This window comes from Protomyctophum parallelum, assembly GCF_964188405.1.
Source record: "Protomyctophum parallelum genome assembly, chromosome: 14".
Taxonomy (NCBI): domain Eukaryota; kingdom Metazoa; phylum Chordata; class Actinopteri; order Myctophiformes; family Myctophidae; genus Protomyctophum; species Protomyctophum parallelum.
In genome coordinates, this window is record NC_139709.1 from 18,475,986 (window position 1) to 18,494,853 (window position 18,868).

Sequence of the window (18,868 nt, forward strand, 5' to 3'; positions counted from 1 at the left end):
GGTTCCTGACGAAACGTGTTCGCCTGCGGTAGCAATAATGAATTCATTTTTTTGGCTTTTCTGCCTTTATTATAGTTTCAAGTGAAGACTGACAGGAAAGAGGGAGAGAGAGAAAGGGAGAGACATGCAGCAAAGGTCGTCATGAACGGGACTCGAACACGCAACGTGCTGTCAGGCCAGAGCCTATATGTATGTGGCATGCGCCTGGACCACTAGGCCAGCAGGCGCCCCAGCAATAATTAATTCTTATATGGACTCTGTCGGGTGGAAATGTCATATTATATCCAAAATTGTGACTTGTCAGGATTCAAAGTCAAAAGCATCAAAAGCAGCAGATCTGCAAGCTCGATCTGTTATGCTTTTGTGTGACGGCACGCTGTAGTATGATCAAGTAGGACGTTAATTTACAAAAACAATTCTCAAAAAGTCTTAATATGGAGATAAGCGGTTGCTGCACGACATTTGGGGATACCTAGTAGTGGTCAGCAGGGCTGGACCTTCCTTCCCAAAGTCCTTAGTCATCCGTTTGTTTTGCAGACATTCAGAGACAGCCTGTTCTGCCAGGCCGTTTCACCTCCTCTAGTGTGTAGTGTAGCATGTTTTATTGCTGCCACCACAGTGTTGTTGTCCGGAAATGTAATGATGGTGGTTTATAGTGGGTGTGTGAGGTGGAGGTGATGGTTTATAGTGGGTGTGTGAGGTGGAGGTAGTGGTTTATAGTGGGTGTGGAGGTGGAGGTAGTGGTGGTGGTTTATAGTGGGTGTGGAGGTGGAGGTAGTGGTGGTGGTTTATAGTGGGTGTGTGAGGTGGAGGTGGTGGTTTATAGTGGGTGTGTGAGGTGGAGGTAGTGGTTTATAGTGGGTGTGGAGGTGGAGGTAGTGGTGGTGGTTTATAGTGGGTGTGTGAGGTGGAGGTGGTGGTTTATAGTGGGTGTGTGAGGAGGAGGTAGTGGTTTATAGTGGGTGTGGACACTGTGGAGGTGGAGGTAGTGGTGGTGGTTTATAGTGGGTGTGGAGGTGGAGGTAGTGGTGGTGGTTTATAGTGGGTGTGTGAGGTAGTGGTGGTGGTTTATAGTGGGTGTGTGAGGTGGAGGTAGTGGTTTATAGTGGGTGTGGAGGTGGAGGTAGTGGTGGTGGTTTATAGTGGGTGTGGAGGTGGAGGTAGTGGTGGTGGTTTATAGTGGGTGTGTGAGGTAGTGGTGGTGGTTTATAGTGGGTGTGTGAGGTGGAGGTGGTGGTTTATAGTGGGTGTGGAGGTGGAGGTAGTGGTGGTGGTTTATAGTGGGTGTGTGAGGTGGAGGTGGTGGTTTATAGTGGGTGTGTGAGGTGGAGGTGGTGGTTTATAGTGGGTGTGTGAGGTGGAGGTGGTGGTTTATAGTGGGTGTGTGAGGTGGAGGTGGTGGTTTGTAGTGGGTGTGTGAGGTGGAGGTGGTGGTTTGTAGTGGGTGTGGAGGTGGAGGTAGTGGTGGTGGTTTATAGTGGGTGTGGAGGTGGAAGTGGAGGTGGTGGTTTATAGTGGGTGTGGAGGTAGTGGTGGTGGTTTATAGTGGGTGTGTGAGGTGGAGGTGGTGGTTTATAGTGGGTGTGTGAGGTGGAGGTGGTGGTTTATAGTGGGTGTGGAGGTAGTGGTGGTGGTTTATAGTGGGTGTGGAGGTGGAGCTAGTGGTGGTGGTTTATAGTGGGTGTGGAGGTGGAGGTGGTGGTTTATAGTGGGTGTGGAGGTGGAGGTAGTGGTGGTGGTTTATAGTGGGTGTGTGAGGTGGAGGTGGTGGTTTATAGTGGGTGTGTGAGGTGGAGGTGGTGGTTTATAGTGGGTGTGGAGGTGGAGGTGGTGGTTTATAGTGGGTGTGGAGGTGGAGGTAGTGGTGGTGGTTTATAGTGGGTGTGTGAGGTGGAGGTGGTGGTTTATAGTGGGTGTGTGAGGTGGAGGTGGTGGTTTATAGTGGGTGTGGAGGTGGAGGTGGTGGTTTATAGTGGGTGTGGAGGTGGAGGTAGTGGTGGTGGTTTATAGTGGGTGTGTGAGGTGGAGGTGGTGGTTTATAGTGGGTGTGTGAGGTGGAGGTGGAGGTGGTGGTTTATAGTGGGTGTGTGAGGTGGAGGTGGTGGTTTATAGTGGGTGTGTGAGGTGGAGGTGGTGGTTTATAGTGGGTGTGTGAGGTGGAGGTGGTGGTTTGTAGTGGGTGTGTGAGGTGGAGGTGGTGGTTTATAGTGGGTGTGTGAGGTGGAGGTGGTGGTTTGTAGTGGGTGTGTGAGGTGGAGGTAGTGGTGGTGGTTTGTAGTGGGTGTGTGAGGTGGAGGTAGTGGTGCAGCAGGTCGCAGGTTGTTACCGAACCTCAGGGGGCTGAGCACTTCATGATGAATACATAATGAACCTTGAAATGAAAAGTGTTGAAACCCCTCTGATCTACAGTAATTGATCTAATCGATTCTAAAAAAGAATGTATATCATTAATCAACTTTTTGATTATTTGACACGTTGTGTCAAAGCTTGATCATCAGTAGACAATGACCACAACAAAGTGCTTAACCCATTTAGAGCGGGAACCCCACCTTTTTGGGTAGTTGTTGCTACAGTATAGCAGTATAGCAACATGCATTTTAAAAAGAATTGTAATTGTAAAAGATTTTCAAAAAGGCGTTTCTAGAATCGGCCTCGGGTCTAAATTGGTTAAGAGGTCAATCAGACGAATGGGTTTAGCTGATTATAAAGAAAATCGATTAGAAGTTTGTTGCGTCAATTAGTCCTAATTAGTCCTAAACCTTTAAAAAAAGACTGGACAGAGCCTCCCTGCTTGGCACTCAGTCCCTGCGACATACTAGCGTCATGTCCAGGAAGTGTACTTGTACCTCACACTACAGAAACAGGAGGTTCCTGCCCTATGGGCCTCATGGCTTGGCAACAACCTCATGGTTGTTCCTTATGGCCACAAGGTGGCGCACTGGCTCAGTGCTTATTGCACTCTACTCCCTGTCCAACCACTGTAGAGCTAATTAATATATTGGATCCATTGGAAAACAGGTTGTTTTTTACTTTGCAAAGTTTTGGACATACAAGGTTTCCACCCAGCAGCAGTGGAAAAAAGTACTCCAATTCAGGACAACGTTCGCCTACGTTGTAGGCGAACATTTGGCGAAAATATGTGAACACTACGTTGGCACAGAGCAACGTGTTGTGAGCTTGTATCGGCTATTTTTAGCAATTAAAATGTCTTATGTATTTTGTTGTAGACCTTACTGTGTGAGAAATTCACTTTGAGCCTCAGCCAGCTGAAATATGCTGATTATGAGAGCTCCTGGGGGGAGCTGTTCTGATTCCAGTATCATGCTCAGGGACACGGATACTGGCCAACCGCTGACCTTGTGATCACCAGACAGCCTCTCTCTACCAACTAAGCCAGTGGTTCTCAAAGTCTTTTAATTTCAAGGACCCCCATGACTCTGAGAGTGTAAAAAATGGAACCAAATGGACCCGTAAGGGAGTTTCAGACTTCCATTCCGTCCATTTGGAACCCCATCAAGGAACTCTTGAGGCTCCCACTTTGAGAAACTCTGAACTAAGCTACAGCCTCTGCAATTTACGGGGGGTGTATTGATTTGTATTTTTCAAACAACATTGAGTACATTACATTACAGAGAACAAACTGGGACAGTTACTATAAGCAATCTCACAAAGAAACAGCACTACTCCTCTCCAGGTTCTGTGACAGACTTTTCAATACTGTATATTGTATAAAATGATCCTGCGCCTCCTGAAATATTTCTTGTCTGTCCTTAAGAATATATGTAATTTTTTCCAGAGGCTACAATTTAGTGCGGAGGAAAAATAGTGGAAGTTCAAATAAATATGATTATTTTGGTGGGTCACAACCAGAAAAAGCTCAGCCACTGTTGTATATACGGCATTATAATCCCTAATAACTGGCGGCTGTAAAAAGAACAACACTGTTTTAGCTCCTAACGGTGTCAGTGTTGTTGTGTTCTTACTTTGTACTATATACTGTACACCACCTAATCTCCTCTTGCAGAGTGAACAACACCCCCATTGGCAGAATGCGAATGAGGTGCAGAATTAGTCGACACGCTCGCTCACCCATTATCAAGAGAGCTAAACACCGTAATTTGAGCCCATTTGAACGGCACCTCTGTGGCCCCAGAACGGCTCACGGTTCAGTGCCGCGTCACGCCACGTTCCGCATTCATGTCTTTTTCCAATCCCCTTCATTACGAAAGGTCATTTGTATTCTCTCTCTCTCCCTCTCTCTCTCTCTGTGTCTCTCACCCACTAATTTCCCTAATGCCTGTCCTGTCTGAGCATGCTGTTCCCTTCCTGTGTGATACATATGCGTGGTTAAAAAACCCTGACATGGCCGTGGTCGAACAAGAAGAGGTCTGTGATTCCATTAGCGCAGTGAGTCTGCATGCTCTCTCTTCCCGCCCGCCGCTCTGACCCTGTCGTTGAATCTCGGCAGCGAGCAGACACAGACTCTTCATCACCCATGTGGTCCCTGTGGGCTTCAACCATCCCTGGAAACAGCCCGGGATGCTATTGACTCATCGCTCTCTCTCGCTACGCGAGGCCCCGCAGACCCGTACGACTGGAAAGCCCATTCGTCTGCCCCCCTTTTTTTTGTCCCCTCTGACAGCCTGTTTTTGTGCGTTTGTCAAGAGTGTGCGTGTGTGTGCGTGTGTGAGTGTGTGTGTGAGAGAGAGTAAGATGGGGAAAGATAGGTTTGACAGAGAAATAGTGGAAAAAAATGGCGAGTTATTTTTTTCTCATGCCTGTTTGATTTGTGTCGGAGCGTGCGCTTGTGTTTGGCCCGCCATCCGTCTCCCGTCCTATATCTCTCCCTCCGTCCTTCTATCTCGCTCGCCTCTGTCTCGCCCTGCCCTCTCTCCCTCTCTCTCTCTCTCTCTCTTCCTTTATACCCCGCGGACAGCAAAGACCACCTGACCTGACCTGTCTCTCCCCCCATGGGGCTTTCTTCTCTCCATCTCTGTCCCGTTACCTAGACGATGACCCCTTGCAGCCGGTGACCTCTGACGAGATGGTGTCCGTGGGGGGGACGGTGACGCTCACCTGCCGCGTGCCCGAGAGCGACAACTCCTCGCTGCAGTGGTCCAACACGGCCCAGCAGACCCTCTACTTTGGAGAGAAGAGAGGTGAGTGGCACTGAGTGCATGGCGGAGGGGGAAGCAGAGAGGGACAACGTGTGGATTCAAGTTCTCAGCCGCCATGACTGATTTCAGTCATTTGGATTCCATAGCAGGGGTTAATGACACTAAGGTCTCAGAGGCACTTGCCCACCGGGCAAGTACAGGTCATGTTCCTGCACTTGCCCAAAGGTCACGCTCACTGGCCTGAAAAGTAAATCATCCATTATGAAATGATAGGCAAAATTTGAATTACTCTTGCATTTAACACTCATATTCAACCCAAGTAGCCACTGTGCGCAGAGTTTGTGCATGCCTGTGTTGGTGGGGGGAGAAGGAGAGAGAGCTATGTGGCCACGTTCAGTTTATAGACAGATATATGTGATGTGTCTATAGCGAACTAAAGAAGATTGCTAACCCCACTCAAATGCAACCTGAAAGCAAACTACACTTGTCTGAATGTTTCATTTACTTGTCACTGGGAGTCGGGCAGCCATTAGTGTCAACCCCTGCATAGAAGCCAACATGTCTTCCAATTCAAGCATGTTGCGCAGCGGAAATATCTACAAGGTCTCAAAGCGTCTGTGACAAGTTCTTGTAAGTCTGTCTACAAGGGTTATGTTTGGTTATTATTTCAAGATTGAAGCATTTGAAGTTGTTAAACTAGCGACGATGTTCAGAAACATATTCCATAAAATCTTAAATGGTCTCAGACATTTCATATAAAAGCAAAGGTTTTCTAGGGAAAAGCCTCAATCTGTGATTTTGTTAAACTAGCTATGTTCAGAAGCGTCTTCCATAAAATCTTAATAGTCTCAGATATCTCGTATGAAAGCAAAGGTTTTCTAGGGAAAAAAGCCTCAATCTGTGATTTCTTCACATGGTTGGCGTTGTGAAGAGCAGCAGGAGCAATAACTAACACATCATAATTTTACATATTGTGTTAACAGTTTAGGCTCCTTTCATAATATGTCCAAATAGCACATTAGGTCTTGGGTATGGCTATTGGTTATAGGGGGAGTGCCTCTAGTATCTCAAGTGTGTCTCAGCAGTATTGCATGCATAGAAACGTGGGCTACAAACAAGTGAGTAGGGGTGAAACCACCAGACACATGAAACCACCAGACACAGTGAGTAGGGGTGAAACCACCAGACACATGAAACCACCAGACACAGTGAGTAGGGGTGAAACCACCAGACACATGAAACCACCAGACACAGTGAGTACAATTTACAATTTAGGCATTTAGCAGACGCTCTTAATCCAGAGCAACTTACATTAAGCAAGAACAAAAAAGCATGGGAATACATCACATAAAAACATTCATCATGAAACATGCGTAAGCTAAGAAAGTAACAGTGGAATATCTATATAATGAAACTATACATATAAACTATACATCTATACTACTATGCGTTACATATGTACTATGACGTGCTATGACTACATACAATGCAATTATAGTGCTGTCTACATAACATGCTATAAGTCTGTATCAAATGCTATCTAAGTCTATGGGCCATGATGGAGTCTGAAAAGGTGGGTTTTCAGACTACGGCGGAAGATTGGGAGTGATGCTGCAGTTCTGACTGCAATGGGAAGTGCATTCCACAGTTTTGGAGCCAGAAGGGAGAAGAGTTTGGGACGTGTGGAGCGTTGTCCCGGCGTTTTTAGTGAGGGTACTTCCAGCTTCCCTGCATTGGCTGATCTGAGTAGGGGTGAAACCTCCAGACACATGAAACCAACAGACACAGTGAGTAGGGGTGAAACCACCAGACACAGCGAGTAGGGGTGAAACCACCAGACACAGTGAGTAGGGGTGAAACCACCAGACACAGTGAGTAGGGGTGAAACCACCAGACACAGTGAGTAGGGGTGAAACCACCAGACACAGTGAGTAGGGGTGAAACCACCAGACACAGCGAGTAGGGGTGAAACCACCAGACACAGTGAGTAGGGGTGAAACCACCAGACACAGTGAGTAGGGATGAAACCTCCAGACACAGTGAGTAGGGGTGAAACCACCAGACAGTTCACCATAATGTCACCATGTAAGGCCCATGCCATGCTGGAGACGGCCTACGTGGTGCACTGCAACTGTGTCATTCGTAATACAATCACAACATATATATATTGAATAAACAGAAAACCCTGAACCCCTAAAATAGTGCTTGCAATACGAAATCAGTTTGTAAAACAAACTCGGTAATGCAAAATGCAAATTCTAAAGCTGTGCAGGAATGAGCCGCAAATGAATCTTCTAACGTTGCGTTCTGTTGTATAATTCATTCAGCCGTGCATCAATGCCAACTACCACTTTGGAGCCTTTTCTCTCTGTTCTCTTTTCGCATCGAGTGGCTCTCCACTTGACTCTCCACGTTGTCTATTAATATAATCAAACAATGTGCTTTGATGTGGCTCACTTCGTTACTGGTGTGATGCACACATGGCGTACGATGGCGTTCTCTTGTGGAGGAGGCTTTTGACAGCGAGAGGATATCGTTGAGCTCACAGATAAAAACAAAAACAAAAAACAGGAAACATAATTCAAGAGTGCGTGTTATGTACAACTCACCGTGAGACAGAGTTGGTGGGCGTGTGATGAAAAGAGCATTATAGCAGCTGGGTTTGAATGTGTCTCCACTACATATTGGATTCATGTTGTTTTTTTTTATGACTTAAACCCTCAAACGTGACCTTTGGCTGCTCTTTTTTCCCTGTACACTAATCCTCTTTGTAACATCATATACACAACTCGCCGTTAGATGAGAGAGGTTAGCCATGATGGTATCCTAGTCCTACCTACCTAGATCCTTCCAGAGTGGCTCTGTGAGGTTAGCCATGATAGTACTGTACCTGCCTAGATCCTTCCTCGCCAGGTTGTTAAAACTAACCACGCTGTAGGAAAGGTGACACGATTGGATTGATGGCTACTAAAATGCATTGCTCACTTTACTATATTGTTTCCTCAGGCGAGTGTACGGTAACTCTCTCCCCACTGCGGTAGGTGTACTATACCTGCATATATGCCATACCCTGCCACCAATGGTCCATGTCAAGCCTCAAGTCACCAAAAACTGTCACTCGAGTCCGACTCACTCAGCTCATTCCTGCATTAACCAACTCAAAGTGGGGAGCTCACCCAACCACGCTGCGCACAACGGCACTAGCCCTGTGTTTTTCCACCGCTGAATATGCCTGCCCTGCATGGTATAAATCAAGTCACGCACACAAACTAGACCCCATCCTCAACGAGACCTGCAGGATAATGACTGGGTGCATCAAAACAACCCCCACACCCTGCCTCTACGCCCTCTCTGGAATTGCCCCCCCTGACATCCGCAGAGCAGTCACCGCCAAAGCCGAGCGCACAAAGCAGGCCCATGACAACCGGCACTCACTGCACGAACACTCTGCCCCCCAAAAACGGCTCAGGTCCAGAAGCAGCTTCCTGGATACCACTGCAGAACTGGAGACCACACCATCTGTCGCCAGGACCACGGAGTGGCACAACCAGTGGAACAGCATGGGTAGCCGGACAGCCCAGTGGACAGAGAGAGGCATCACCCCAGAGGAATGTCTCGCGACTGGCCATGACCAACCTTGGGCCGTCTGGAAGACCCTGAACCGTCTGCGGGTCGGCGAAGGACGCTGCAAGGCATCCATGAAAAAATGGAATATAATTTTTTCTGATGCATGCGTGTGTGGCGAACCACAAACAATGGACCACATCATGATGTGTATCTCTGCTCCACAATGTACTGGAGATGACCTGGCCGGGCCAAATGCTGCTGCACTCGCCTGCGCCAACCACTGGAAAGACGTGATATAGAAGATGGCCAGACACGAAGAAGAATTCCTGCATGTCTGACCTCCAGAGAGAGAGAGAGAGAGAGAGATAATTGAGTACAATAGAAACTAGAAAGTCACAATTCTGGGAAATTGCAACTGCTGCACCGACAATTTCAAGCTTTAAGTATTGCATGCATACCGGTAGGTAAGCTACAGTATGATGATGTATTGACCCGCATGACATCACAGGGGCCCTGATTTAAAAGTTTATATGCAATAAATAAAGTCGGGCGATAACTATAGTCTGGTTGCCCCCAGGGCTCACTAACAAGCCCCCTGGGTGTTTTTGTGTTATCCTTCTAGCATTTTGACTGTATACCGTTACTTACTTGTTAATAAAGTAATTCAAGCAATCGATCAAAAACAGAAAGGGAACGGGAGGAGGGCAAAGCACTAGCCTACTTTACAGAGATGAAAGGGAGTTTGGGAGGATGGGGAGACGGGAGCGGAGAGAGGGATGACAGATGAAGAGAAAGGCCACAAGAGAGCGACAGGCTGCTCACGCCCCAGACAAGAGGAGAGGAGAGGAGAGGAGAGGAGAGGAGAGGAGAGGAGAGGAGAGGAGAGGAGAGGAGAGGAGAGGAGAGGAGAGGAGAGGAGAGGAGAGGAGAGGAGAGGAGAGGAGAGGTGAGGTGGACTGTCAAATCCATTAAATTAACCCTGAAAGTGTTAAGCCTGATTTAGTTGCACGCCGGTGTCTTACAACCCCAAAAAATTACAGATCTACAAGCTCACAGCACGTCGCAGCTGTGCCGCGTCACAAGCTTGTAGATTGGCTGTTGTATAGATGCGACATGACACGCCTAACCAAGCAATCAATCAGCCGGTATACTTTAAGGCTTGTGATTTCACTGCGTGCGCGAAGGAAGGGAATGACAGAGTAGCAATACTTCAGTAGTGCAGGCCAATAATACCCTCTGCAGCAATAATAATAACACCTCACAGCCGTGCTGTGAGAAGAACGGAGTCACACACACACACACACACACACACACACACACACACACACACACACACACACACACAAACACACAAACACACACACGCACACACAGTAAGAGGGAGAGAGAGAGCTAAACTAAACGGTGGTTTGACACAGAGTGACAAGTGTGGCTGTACTCAGAGACGAAAGAGGTGAGAATGAAAGTCAAGACGTGTGAAGGAGAAACCGAGAGAGAGAGAGAGAGAGAGAGAGAGAGAGAGAGAGAGAGAGAGAGAGAGAGATAGAGAGAGAGGGAGGGAGGGGGAGGGAGGGGGAGAGAGAGAGAGAGAGAGAGAGAGAGAGAGAGAGAGAGAGAGAGAGAGAGAGAGAGAGAGGGGGAGGGAGGGGGAGAGAGAGAGAGAGAGAAAGAGAGAGAGAGAGAGAGAGAGAGAGAGAGAGAGAGAGGGGGAGGGAGGAACAGAGAGAAGTGAAAACAGAGAGCAGAGAGTGGTGTTGCAATCGTTAAATATTTACACAGAAAGAGAGAGGTTGCTTGTGTTGCAATCATCCAACAATAGAGGGAGAGAGAGAGAAGTATATACAGAGTACAAAAAAGGAAAGTCAGACAGAACAAATTAATGAATGTGAATGGACCTGATATAGAAAGAGAGAGAGAGAGAGAGAGAGAGAGAGAGAGAGAGAGAGAGAGAGTGACAAGTCATTACTGTATCAGTCTCAACACCCTGGAGAGTGGAATAGGGAGAGACAGATGGAGGGATACCAGGAGAGTGATGGAAAGATAAACGGAAGAGAGAGGTAGGTAGGTAGGTAGGTAGAGGGAGAGAGATAGAGAGAGGAGATGAATGGAGAGATATGAGAGGAGAGAAAAGATGGGAGCAGAGACTGTCCTTGAGATAATTACAGCGATAGGAGAGGGGAGGGGTCAGAAAGAGAGAGACGAGTCAGATGAAAGTGTAGGGACGGAGGGGGGGGGGGGGGGGGAGGAGGAGGAAGGAGGGTAGGAGGAGGGAAGGAGGGTAGGAGGAGGGAAGGAGGCTGGGAAATGGAGAGAAATGAGAAAGCAACGTAAGAGTAACTTCTCACAGCAGACGCTGTACTTAAGAGAACGGAGAGATCGATGGGCAGAGTGATTGCAAAGGAGGAGAGCAGACCAAGGTCGCTAGGGAGTGGGGAGGGAGGGAGGTAGCAGATGGAGAGAGAGAGAGAGAGAGAGAGAGATGAGAGGAGAGATTGACTCTCAACTGCACTATGGTCAAGCAGCGACGAGACACTGTACTTCACAGAGCCTGTCTGAGATGGAGGAAGACGAGAGAGAGACAGAGAGGGCTTGAGCAAAATGAGCACTGTTCATTTTGTTGACTAAAACTATGGTGAAAAATATCTGTGGACTACCATTTATCACTGACGAAAACTAAATTAACAGTTTAGCTGCATAATCCGTTTTCCATGCTATTTAATCCATGTTCTGCCCCTGCGTAATACGCTAAATCCGCTATTTGTTTTATGTGTTTAATTCGCCGTTTTGTAATAATTTAAAAGAAATAGCGAATGTGTCGTTTACATAGTGACGAGGCGGACGTGTTATGACGTAACCGGAAATCAACCAATTGCAAGGGCTTCTGGGAAACTGAGTCCAATGCAAAGTGAACGAGGGTGTGACCCAGATCATGGAAGTGGCTTTTTTGTCGGCTCAATAACAAATCAAGCGGATTTTCATGGATCAAAGGCGCAAATACTTTGGCATAATGCTCCCAAGGCAATTAAACAATCCTGTCAGCCTCGGTATATGTCATATATTATTAATATAAAGCCGTCAAAGTGTTAAAAGTAAATAACAAGTAAGCTATGAAAACTATAGCCAAAGTTTATAAAGGGCTGAAGTGGCTAATAATGTAATATGTAATAATAATCAAGGTCCACAAAGTAAACGGAAGTTTTCAAATAATTGTAGTGGAGTAAAAAGTACTATATTCACCTCTGCGGTGTAGTGGAGTACATGCATAGAAGTAAAGATACGTCAACAATGTACCTCTACAGTACAGTATGAGTACATGTACTTTAGTTACTCTCCACCACTGGATACAAGCTTGTTGATCGGTTATTCTCGGTGCGCGATACGGCGCACGGCCGAGTATAACTGATGGTGCTCCAGACACCCAGGAGATGGAGTGATGGATAGATGACCAGGCAGCCATGAGGAGATGAGAGCTGTGGGGGGGGGGGAGGGGGAAGAGAGAGAGAGAGAGAGAGAGAGAGAGAGACATGGATGGATAGTAAGAAGGAAAGAGAGGACAGGGGTTTTTGATTTTCATTGATTTAACCTTTATTTAAGCTGGTTAGTCCTGTCAGGGTTTAAAACAAATCCCTGTGTCCCTGAACAGAGGCCGAGACAGGACCATGACGGAATGTGATCAGAGACGAGGAGGAGAGAGGATGAGAGGTGTGGAGAGAGGGGGGATATGAGGATGAGAGATGAGGAGAGATGAGGAAGAGAGGGGGGATATGAGGATGAGCGTAGCTCTGGTCCATAGCGTTAGAAAGAGATCTCCTTAATGCTGTGTTACTGTTGAGCCGCTGTGCGTGCACCTCCCGGTAAAGCAGCCTCTTGTCTGTAGTGAAAAATAAAATATACCCTTGGCCTTTTTGCTACTCACCAAAACAAAGACAGTTTAGAGGAGTTGAAAGCCAACTTTCCTTAGTGGGAACACCCCTCACATCTAAATTACACTTCTTGGCGTTGGGCCGTGGCTCAGCGATCCGGGCACCTTGGCTGGTAGTCCGAGTCTGGCAGTGTGCTGCGGGCTCGACTCCCGATCCCGACGTCCTTTACTTTTACCTTTACCTAAAAAATATAATATAAAGGCGAAAAACATTGGCCTTTTCTTGGCCAGAATAGAAAATATTTCCCCGGAATGAAAAATGTGGTTCAATGGAATTTTTCTCTTGACAAGATCTGTAGAGGGCGCAGTGGAGTAACTAACAAAAATTTGTATTTTGTTTTGGTGAGTAGTGAATCTTTACTACCACAGGTGAGCAGGCAACATCTGAAACGTAACATAGCGTTAAGGAAAATAGAGAGGAGATGAGACGATGAGCACAGGAGAGAGGAGGAGAAATGAAAAGCCATGATGAAGAGATGACGTTGGATGATCACGGAGCAGGAGGAGAGAGGGAAGATGGAGGAGAGGTTGACAATGCACTTTAGAGCAGTGGTTCCCAAAGTGGGGTCCGGGGCCCCCCAGGGGTCCTTCAGGGAGTTCCAGTGGGGCCCCAGCTAAATGATAGTTTGGAACCAAACAGACCCTTATGGGTCTGTAACTCTGAGAGTGTACAAATGGAACCACACTCTCAGAGTTAAAATAATATTGATTTTACAATATAAATTGGGGTCCCAGAGATAGTGCCATTAAATGGGGGTCCGTAGACTAATGCATGTCAAACTGGGGGTGCTTGAAATTAAAATGGCACATCTCTTCAAATGGGGGTCCATGGGCTAATTAGTGTTATTTTGGGGGTCCTTGACATGAAAAAGTTTGGGAACCACTGCTTTAGAGACAAGAGGCAAAACAAGAGAGGAAGAGAGAGAGAGAGAGAGAGAGAGAGAAGGGTGTTGGCACTCGTACGTAGAAAAAGCCCTCCAGTGCATATTTTGTGCTTACGATGCTGAAAAGGGAAAAAAGAGAATCCAAACAGACAAAGTATTGCGATTTGTTCAATGTTGATCTCGATGCCAAAATCCACAGGACGACATTGATTTGAATCTAATCTTGAGAGATTACAGTTAAATGAATTCCTCCTTGTTATTCAAGGTATTAGATTGGGTTCTGTTGATTTAGCCTTTTTATTCCCTTCCCTTTTCTACTTTCATCTCATTTGTTGAAATCTGTATCCAGTGAAGTCAGGGACAAAATAGATTAACTGTTTTTATGCAGAGAAGAGAAGAGGGGGGAGAGAGAGAATATTTCAATTTTTAACAACCACTTTATCAAAACCAACTTTCCCTGTGATGGTTTTAGGCAGGACTCATTGTAATTAGCCAGAGAAAATGGGGGAATCAAAACAATGCCATATGGTTAGAGCAGCAGAGACCATTCAGTGGGATCAGATGACTCTAAAAGTGATACACCAGAATGCTCACTAAGACAAAAACAAATACCACAGGAAATAAAATAACACTGACAAAACCCATAGACCTCACGGACTTAGCCAAAAGGATTTGAGAACCACTGATTCTGAATCTCACCCCCCCCCCCCTCCCACCCCACCCCACCAAAACTCACAGATAAATGTGCACAAAAGCAAGCCTATTTTTCCATATAATTGTAACAATATAAATTGTTAATGACTCAAAAATCATTTAATTGACTCTGTTGGAAGGAAAACCTTCTTTTACATTCAAACTGTGTTTATATGAAAAAGAAAATCGGAGTTATTATAATCAAGGCGAGAGTCGAGGGCCTTTCATGTAGCCTCAGTCAATCATGTACGATCAAGCTGGCCGTTAGAATATGGAGATATGAGGTTCCTGCCTGACAGCAGCCATAGCGAACTAGGAGTCATTGAAATGGAAAAAGTCTGAGAAACACTTGTTAAACCACTAGAGGAACTATTTTTACATGCTTTGGAAAGGAGAAGAGGAGCGAGAGAGAGAGAGAGAGAGAGAGAGAGAGAGAGAGAGAGAGCGAGAGAGAGGAGGTAAGGTGAGAACAGAAAGGAATCTACTTCTCTAAATTTGCTGAAAAGATAGCAAGATTCCAGACCTGTCACAGGAAGAGAAAAAAACGTGTCTCCTCGCCAGCTGCTGACTTTATCTTCACCTGTCATCTGATTCCTCTTTCTCTGCGTGCCGCACTCCCTCCCTCCCTCCATCCAGAACAGAATGCTGCTTCTTTATTATCACATCCTATTTGTTTTTATCACCACTATCATTATTATGTCATCATCATCATCATCATATGTCATTATTTGTACTTTATTTCGGTGTATCGCGTTACACTGACTGACTGTACGATGAAATTAGATGTCTAGTCAACGGGAGCAGTGAATACGCATCTGTTCAGTTGCACGCACGCACGCACGCACGCACGCACGCACGCACGCACGCACGCACGCACGCACGCACGCACGCACGCACGCACGCACGCGCACACGCACACACACACACACACACACACACACACACACACACACACACACACACACACACACACACACACACACACACACACACACACACAGCCAGATGGGCTATAGTTTCAGTGACATCATGACAACAAGGTCCCACACATGCAGTACAGTACGTGCTGCTGATATAATGTGATCAATTGAACAGCTGTGTTGTATATGATGAATCATCCCATATGGGCTTTAACCACTTATAAACCCCAGCATTATGGGTGATCGGAGTCCCCCAGGGCTCTGTGCTAGTATTATGTTCTGTTTTCTGTTATCGTGGGGAAAGCTTTTGCTGGAAACAGCGGATTGGCACATTGTGAGGTTGTAGATCTGCAATTTTCAACGAAAGTACGATATGTACGGATGCTGGAGTTCAGGTGTTTTTAAGTGCTCAGTTGGCACTGAGGTACAGCAATGAAGGAAACCAGTTGTGAGCTTGTATAGATTAACAATTTTTTTCTTGCTATTTTCACATTTTCAATTATCATTATTTGACATTTTCACGTTTTTTATATATTTTTTTTAAATATTTACAGCAACTTTAAGGACAGGGTGAAATGGTTAATTTGGGCATTTTATTTTGAAGTTTCAGCTCGAAGCGCTGGCTCTGAGTTTCTGAGCGTCACATCCCTTCAGGCGATGGGACGGTAGCTCTGCTATAGACGCACGCAGCACGCACGACGCATGGAGTGTTTTTGTTTACAGGTCAGATATTCGGCCAGCTGTACCAGTTTACAACTTATTTTAGCGTGATGATTACGTTTAAAACGAGTAATACACTGTCTGGATGTCACCATGAATGAGATTAAATACGGAGTGGTTCTGTAATCAAAACCAGCTGTGTTTGGAGGACAACGCAGCAATTGGATTCAAACCAGGCAATTTAATCAAGATTCATTAATATGCATGTGAGCCTCGACACGTCATCAAGCAGCACGTTTTCGTTCAAAGGCAGTAATTTAAATTAGATTTTATTGGCTTTTAATTTAATAAATACACAAAAATGAAAATGTTCCCATTTTTTTGGCATCCATACTTAGGTATGTCCATATGATGACCACGGATATGGTCTAAAAGTGTGAAAAAACGTATTTTTCATTTCAGTAGGTGTTTAATTTGACAGTGGAAGTCGTGGAAGTCACTGATGTCATATATTCTTGTCAAATTCTTGTCTCTTCAACTTGGTCAATGTTTGACCAGTTTTCATAGTATCGTTTGTTGGAGCGTCAATATTCCCATGTGGATCCCAAGATCAACAATTAGATATTTTTTGACAGTTTATGAAACATTTTCAAAGTTTGTATAGCATAACGACATGTTGAAAGTTACTAATGACCGTCTGCCCATTAGCCTAGCATGGCTTCCATTGTCTCTAGGTTATTGTTAGTTAACCCAATAGGGAATAATGGGAGAACTTCATCCACTCTCCGGCTCATTATGCTAACATCCATAATAGAGGACAGGGATAATAGGGCTACATTTTAGCTAACTGCCAGTTTTTCAAATTAAATTAAATTTACCAGCCTCATCAAGTGCATCCTTTAGCCAATGACCATTATAACAGCGTATGACATAAACGCTGAGTGCACTCCATGCCCAGGAAACAAAGGATTAACAAATTAACTGATCAGAGAGCCATTAAATAGGCAATGGAGAGTACTTGTGTTCAGTTGTTCAACAAAAAACAGCTATTAACCACGTGAACTCTAGCGTTGCTGTTCCAGCAGCGAACATCCGGCCAAAAAGAGCCACTACAAGCTCACAACAACACCTCACGACATGCACCTCGTTACGACTAACAGTTGGGATTCAGAACCGGATCCAAGCATTGAGGAAGCGGAATCTGGTTCCATCACGTTTGGAACCGTTTATCAAAAACACAGAATTGACTGGCAGTCAATGACTGGCTGCTATTTATACATTATTATATCACTATATAATGTGATATCATTGACTTAATGGCATTATATCAACAAGGCAGGACGATTACCTATTTTACCGGACGCGTGGTAACCCTAGTGCTGTTTGGAAAATCCTGGTGATGCAATATAATTCACGGCCTGTTTTCCCTGGGGTACTCCGGTCAACTAAGTACAGCATGCATTGTTTAATCGTTTAAATCCAGACTCACTCTCACTCCCCAAAATGCACAACGTCGCGAGTCTCGTGACTTCCTGGGACAAATATGGCCAAACATGAAATGTTTGACTGGAAAGGGAACTCTTCCAGTCGAGCGAGTTGCCATTGCCAAGTGTTGCGAAGTCTGTTTCAGTTGACTCAGCACTGTTCGAGTTAACTCATTCTGTGCCATGGTCATGCGCAGTTGAGTGAGATTGAGCTTGTCCATCTGCTATTTTCCCAGAATATGGATGGAATATGGTGTTGCTACAAAAAAAACCCTGGAAGTGTCTGCAAAGGAATGGCTGGAAAATAATTGTTTACCACATGCAGCCTTCACTGTATCTGAGCCGAACCCTGAACAATGTCCTCCGAGGCGGACTCACCGACTCGTGTTTACAAACCTTCCAGAGAAGATGGCTAGCATGGAGGAATCCTGTGGTCAGCGCCCAGCGCTTGTGTCCATGCCAAAGACAACACTCCACATGCTCTTCCCTTTTAAAGAAACCAAACCAAAACGCTGTAATGACATGAAGAGAAACAGAAGACGGGTAAATAGTGGATATGCTTGATGGTGAAGATTAAGTCTTGGCAGTGATGGACCAGTGGTGTAAAGTAACCCAGTATATACTCAAGTAGAGGTTTTCTTTCTCCCATTTTCAATACTTTTACTTATACTCCGCTACATCTCAGAGGCAAATATTGTACTTTTACTCCACTAAATGTACAAAACATACAGTAACCACTTCAGCCCTATATGTACATTGCGATGCAACTTATTGTGAGCTTGTAGATCTGCTATTTTCAAAAGTTTGTATACATTTGAAAATGGGACATTCTGCATTATAAGAAGTTTCTACTTTTGGTATATTTAAGTACATTTTGATGCCAATACTTTTATAAGTCGGTGTTGGACAAACAAACACAAGCGAAGAGAGAGAGTGGATTATTTTTTCTCCAAAAACAGACTATAACTCTAAGAGATGTGGCACACTTTGCGTCGAACAAATTATTTAAAGCATGCGTTTTAATTTTCTTCCTGTGGGTATTTCCAGGTTATTTAATATGCTATAGTTGCACAGTGGAAATGTTGCATTTTGCAGCATGTTTAAGCTGAATAAGATCAGACGAAAGCACAGATTCCCCCTGCCCCCCAGAGAGTGTGTGCGTTTGCGTGCGTGCAGCGCGTTCAGCCGTTCACGTGCGTGCGATGTGCGCATATTTGGATGATGATGAGATGCACAGTACAGAGAAGGAGAAAGAAATGTGTGCTCAGTGGAGAGAAATTGTGTGTGTGTGTGTGTGCAGGCTCATGGTGTGAGAGAATTCCCCTCTGACAAGCTTTAGAGGTTGAAAGAGCATGAGAGAGGACAGAAGAGGAGAGGGAGAGAGAGAGAGAGAGAGAGAGAGAGAGAGAGAGAGAGAGAGAGAGAGAGAGAGAGAGAGAGAGAGAGAGAGAGAGAGAGAGAGAGAGAGAGAGAGAGAGAGAGAGAGAGAGAGAGAGAGAGAGAGATGGATGGACAGAGCAGAGTAGCAGTGGCCATGGTGGGCTGCATTCAGACCCTTAGAGAGTATCAGATATCATACCCAACCACAGTGTTAGCATCACCATGTCTGGACAACACACAC

At 45.6% G+C, this 18,868-nt stretch overlaps 1 protein-coding gene across 3 annotated transcripts in view; it reads left to right on the forward strand.

Annotated features, from left to right (window-relative positions):
- cadm3 (cell adhesion molecule 3) overlaps window positions 1–18,868 on the forward strand; it is a gene marked incomplete at its 3' end in the record, with an annotated part of 118,941 nt that overhangs the window by 63,152 nt on the left and 36,921 nt on the right. For 2 of the 3 annotated variants that reach the window (XM_083781404.1, XM_083781405.1), the window contains exon 3: window positions 5,010–5,159. In XM_083781404.1, coding sequence (XP_083637530.1) covers window positions 5,010–5,159 — 150 coding nt within the window. Of the gene's footprint in view, window positions 1–5,009; window positions 5,164–18,868 lie in introns of all 3 variants that reach the window. The other variant, XM_083781406.1, reaches the window with a different exon arrangement.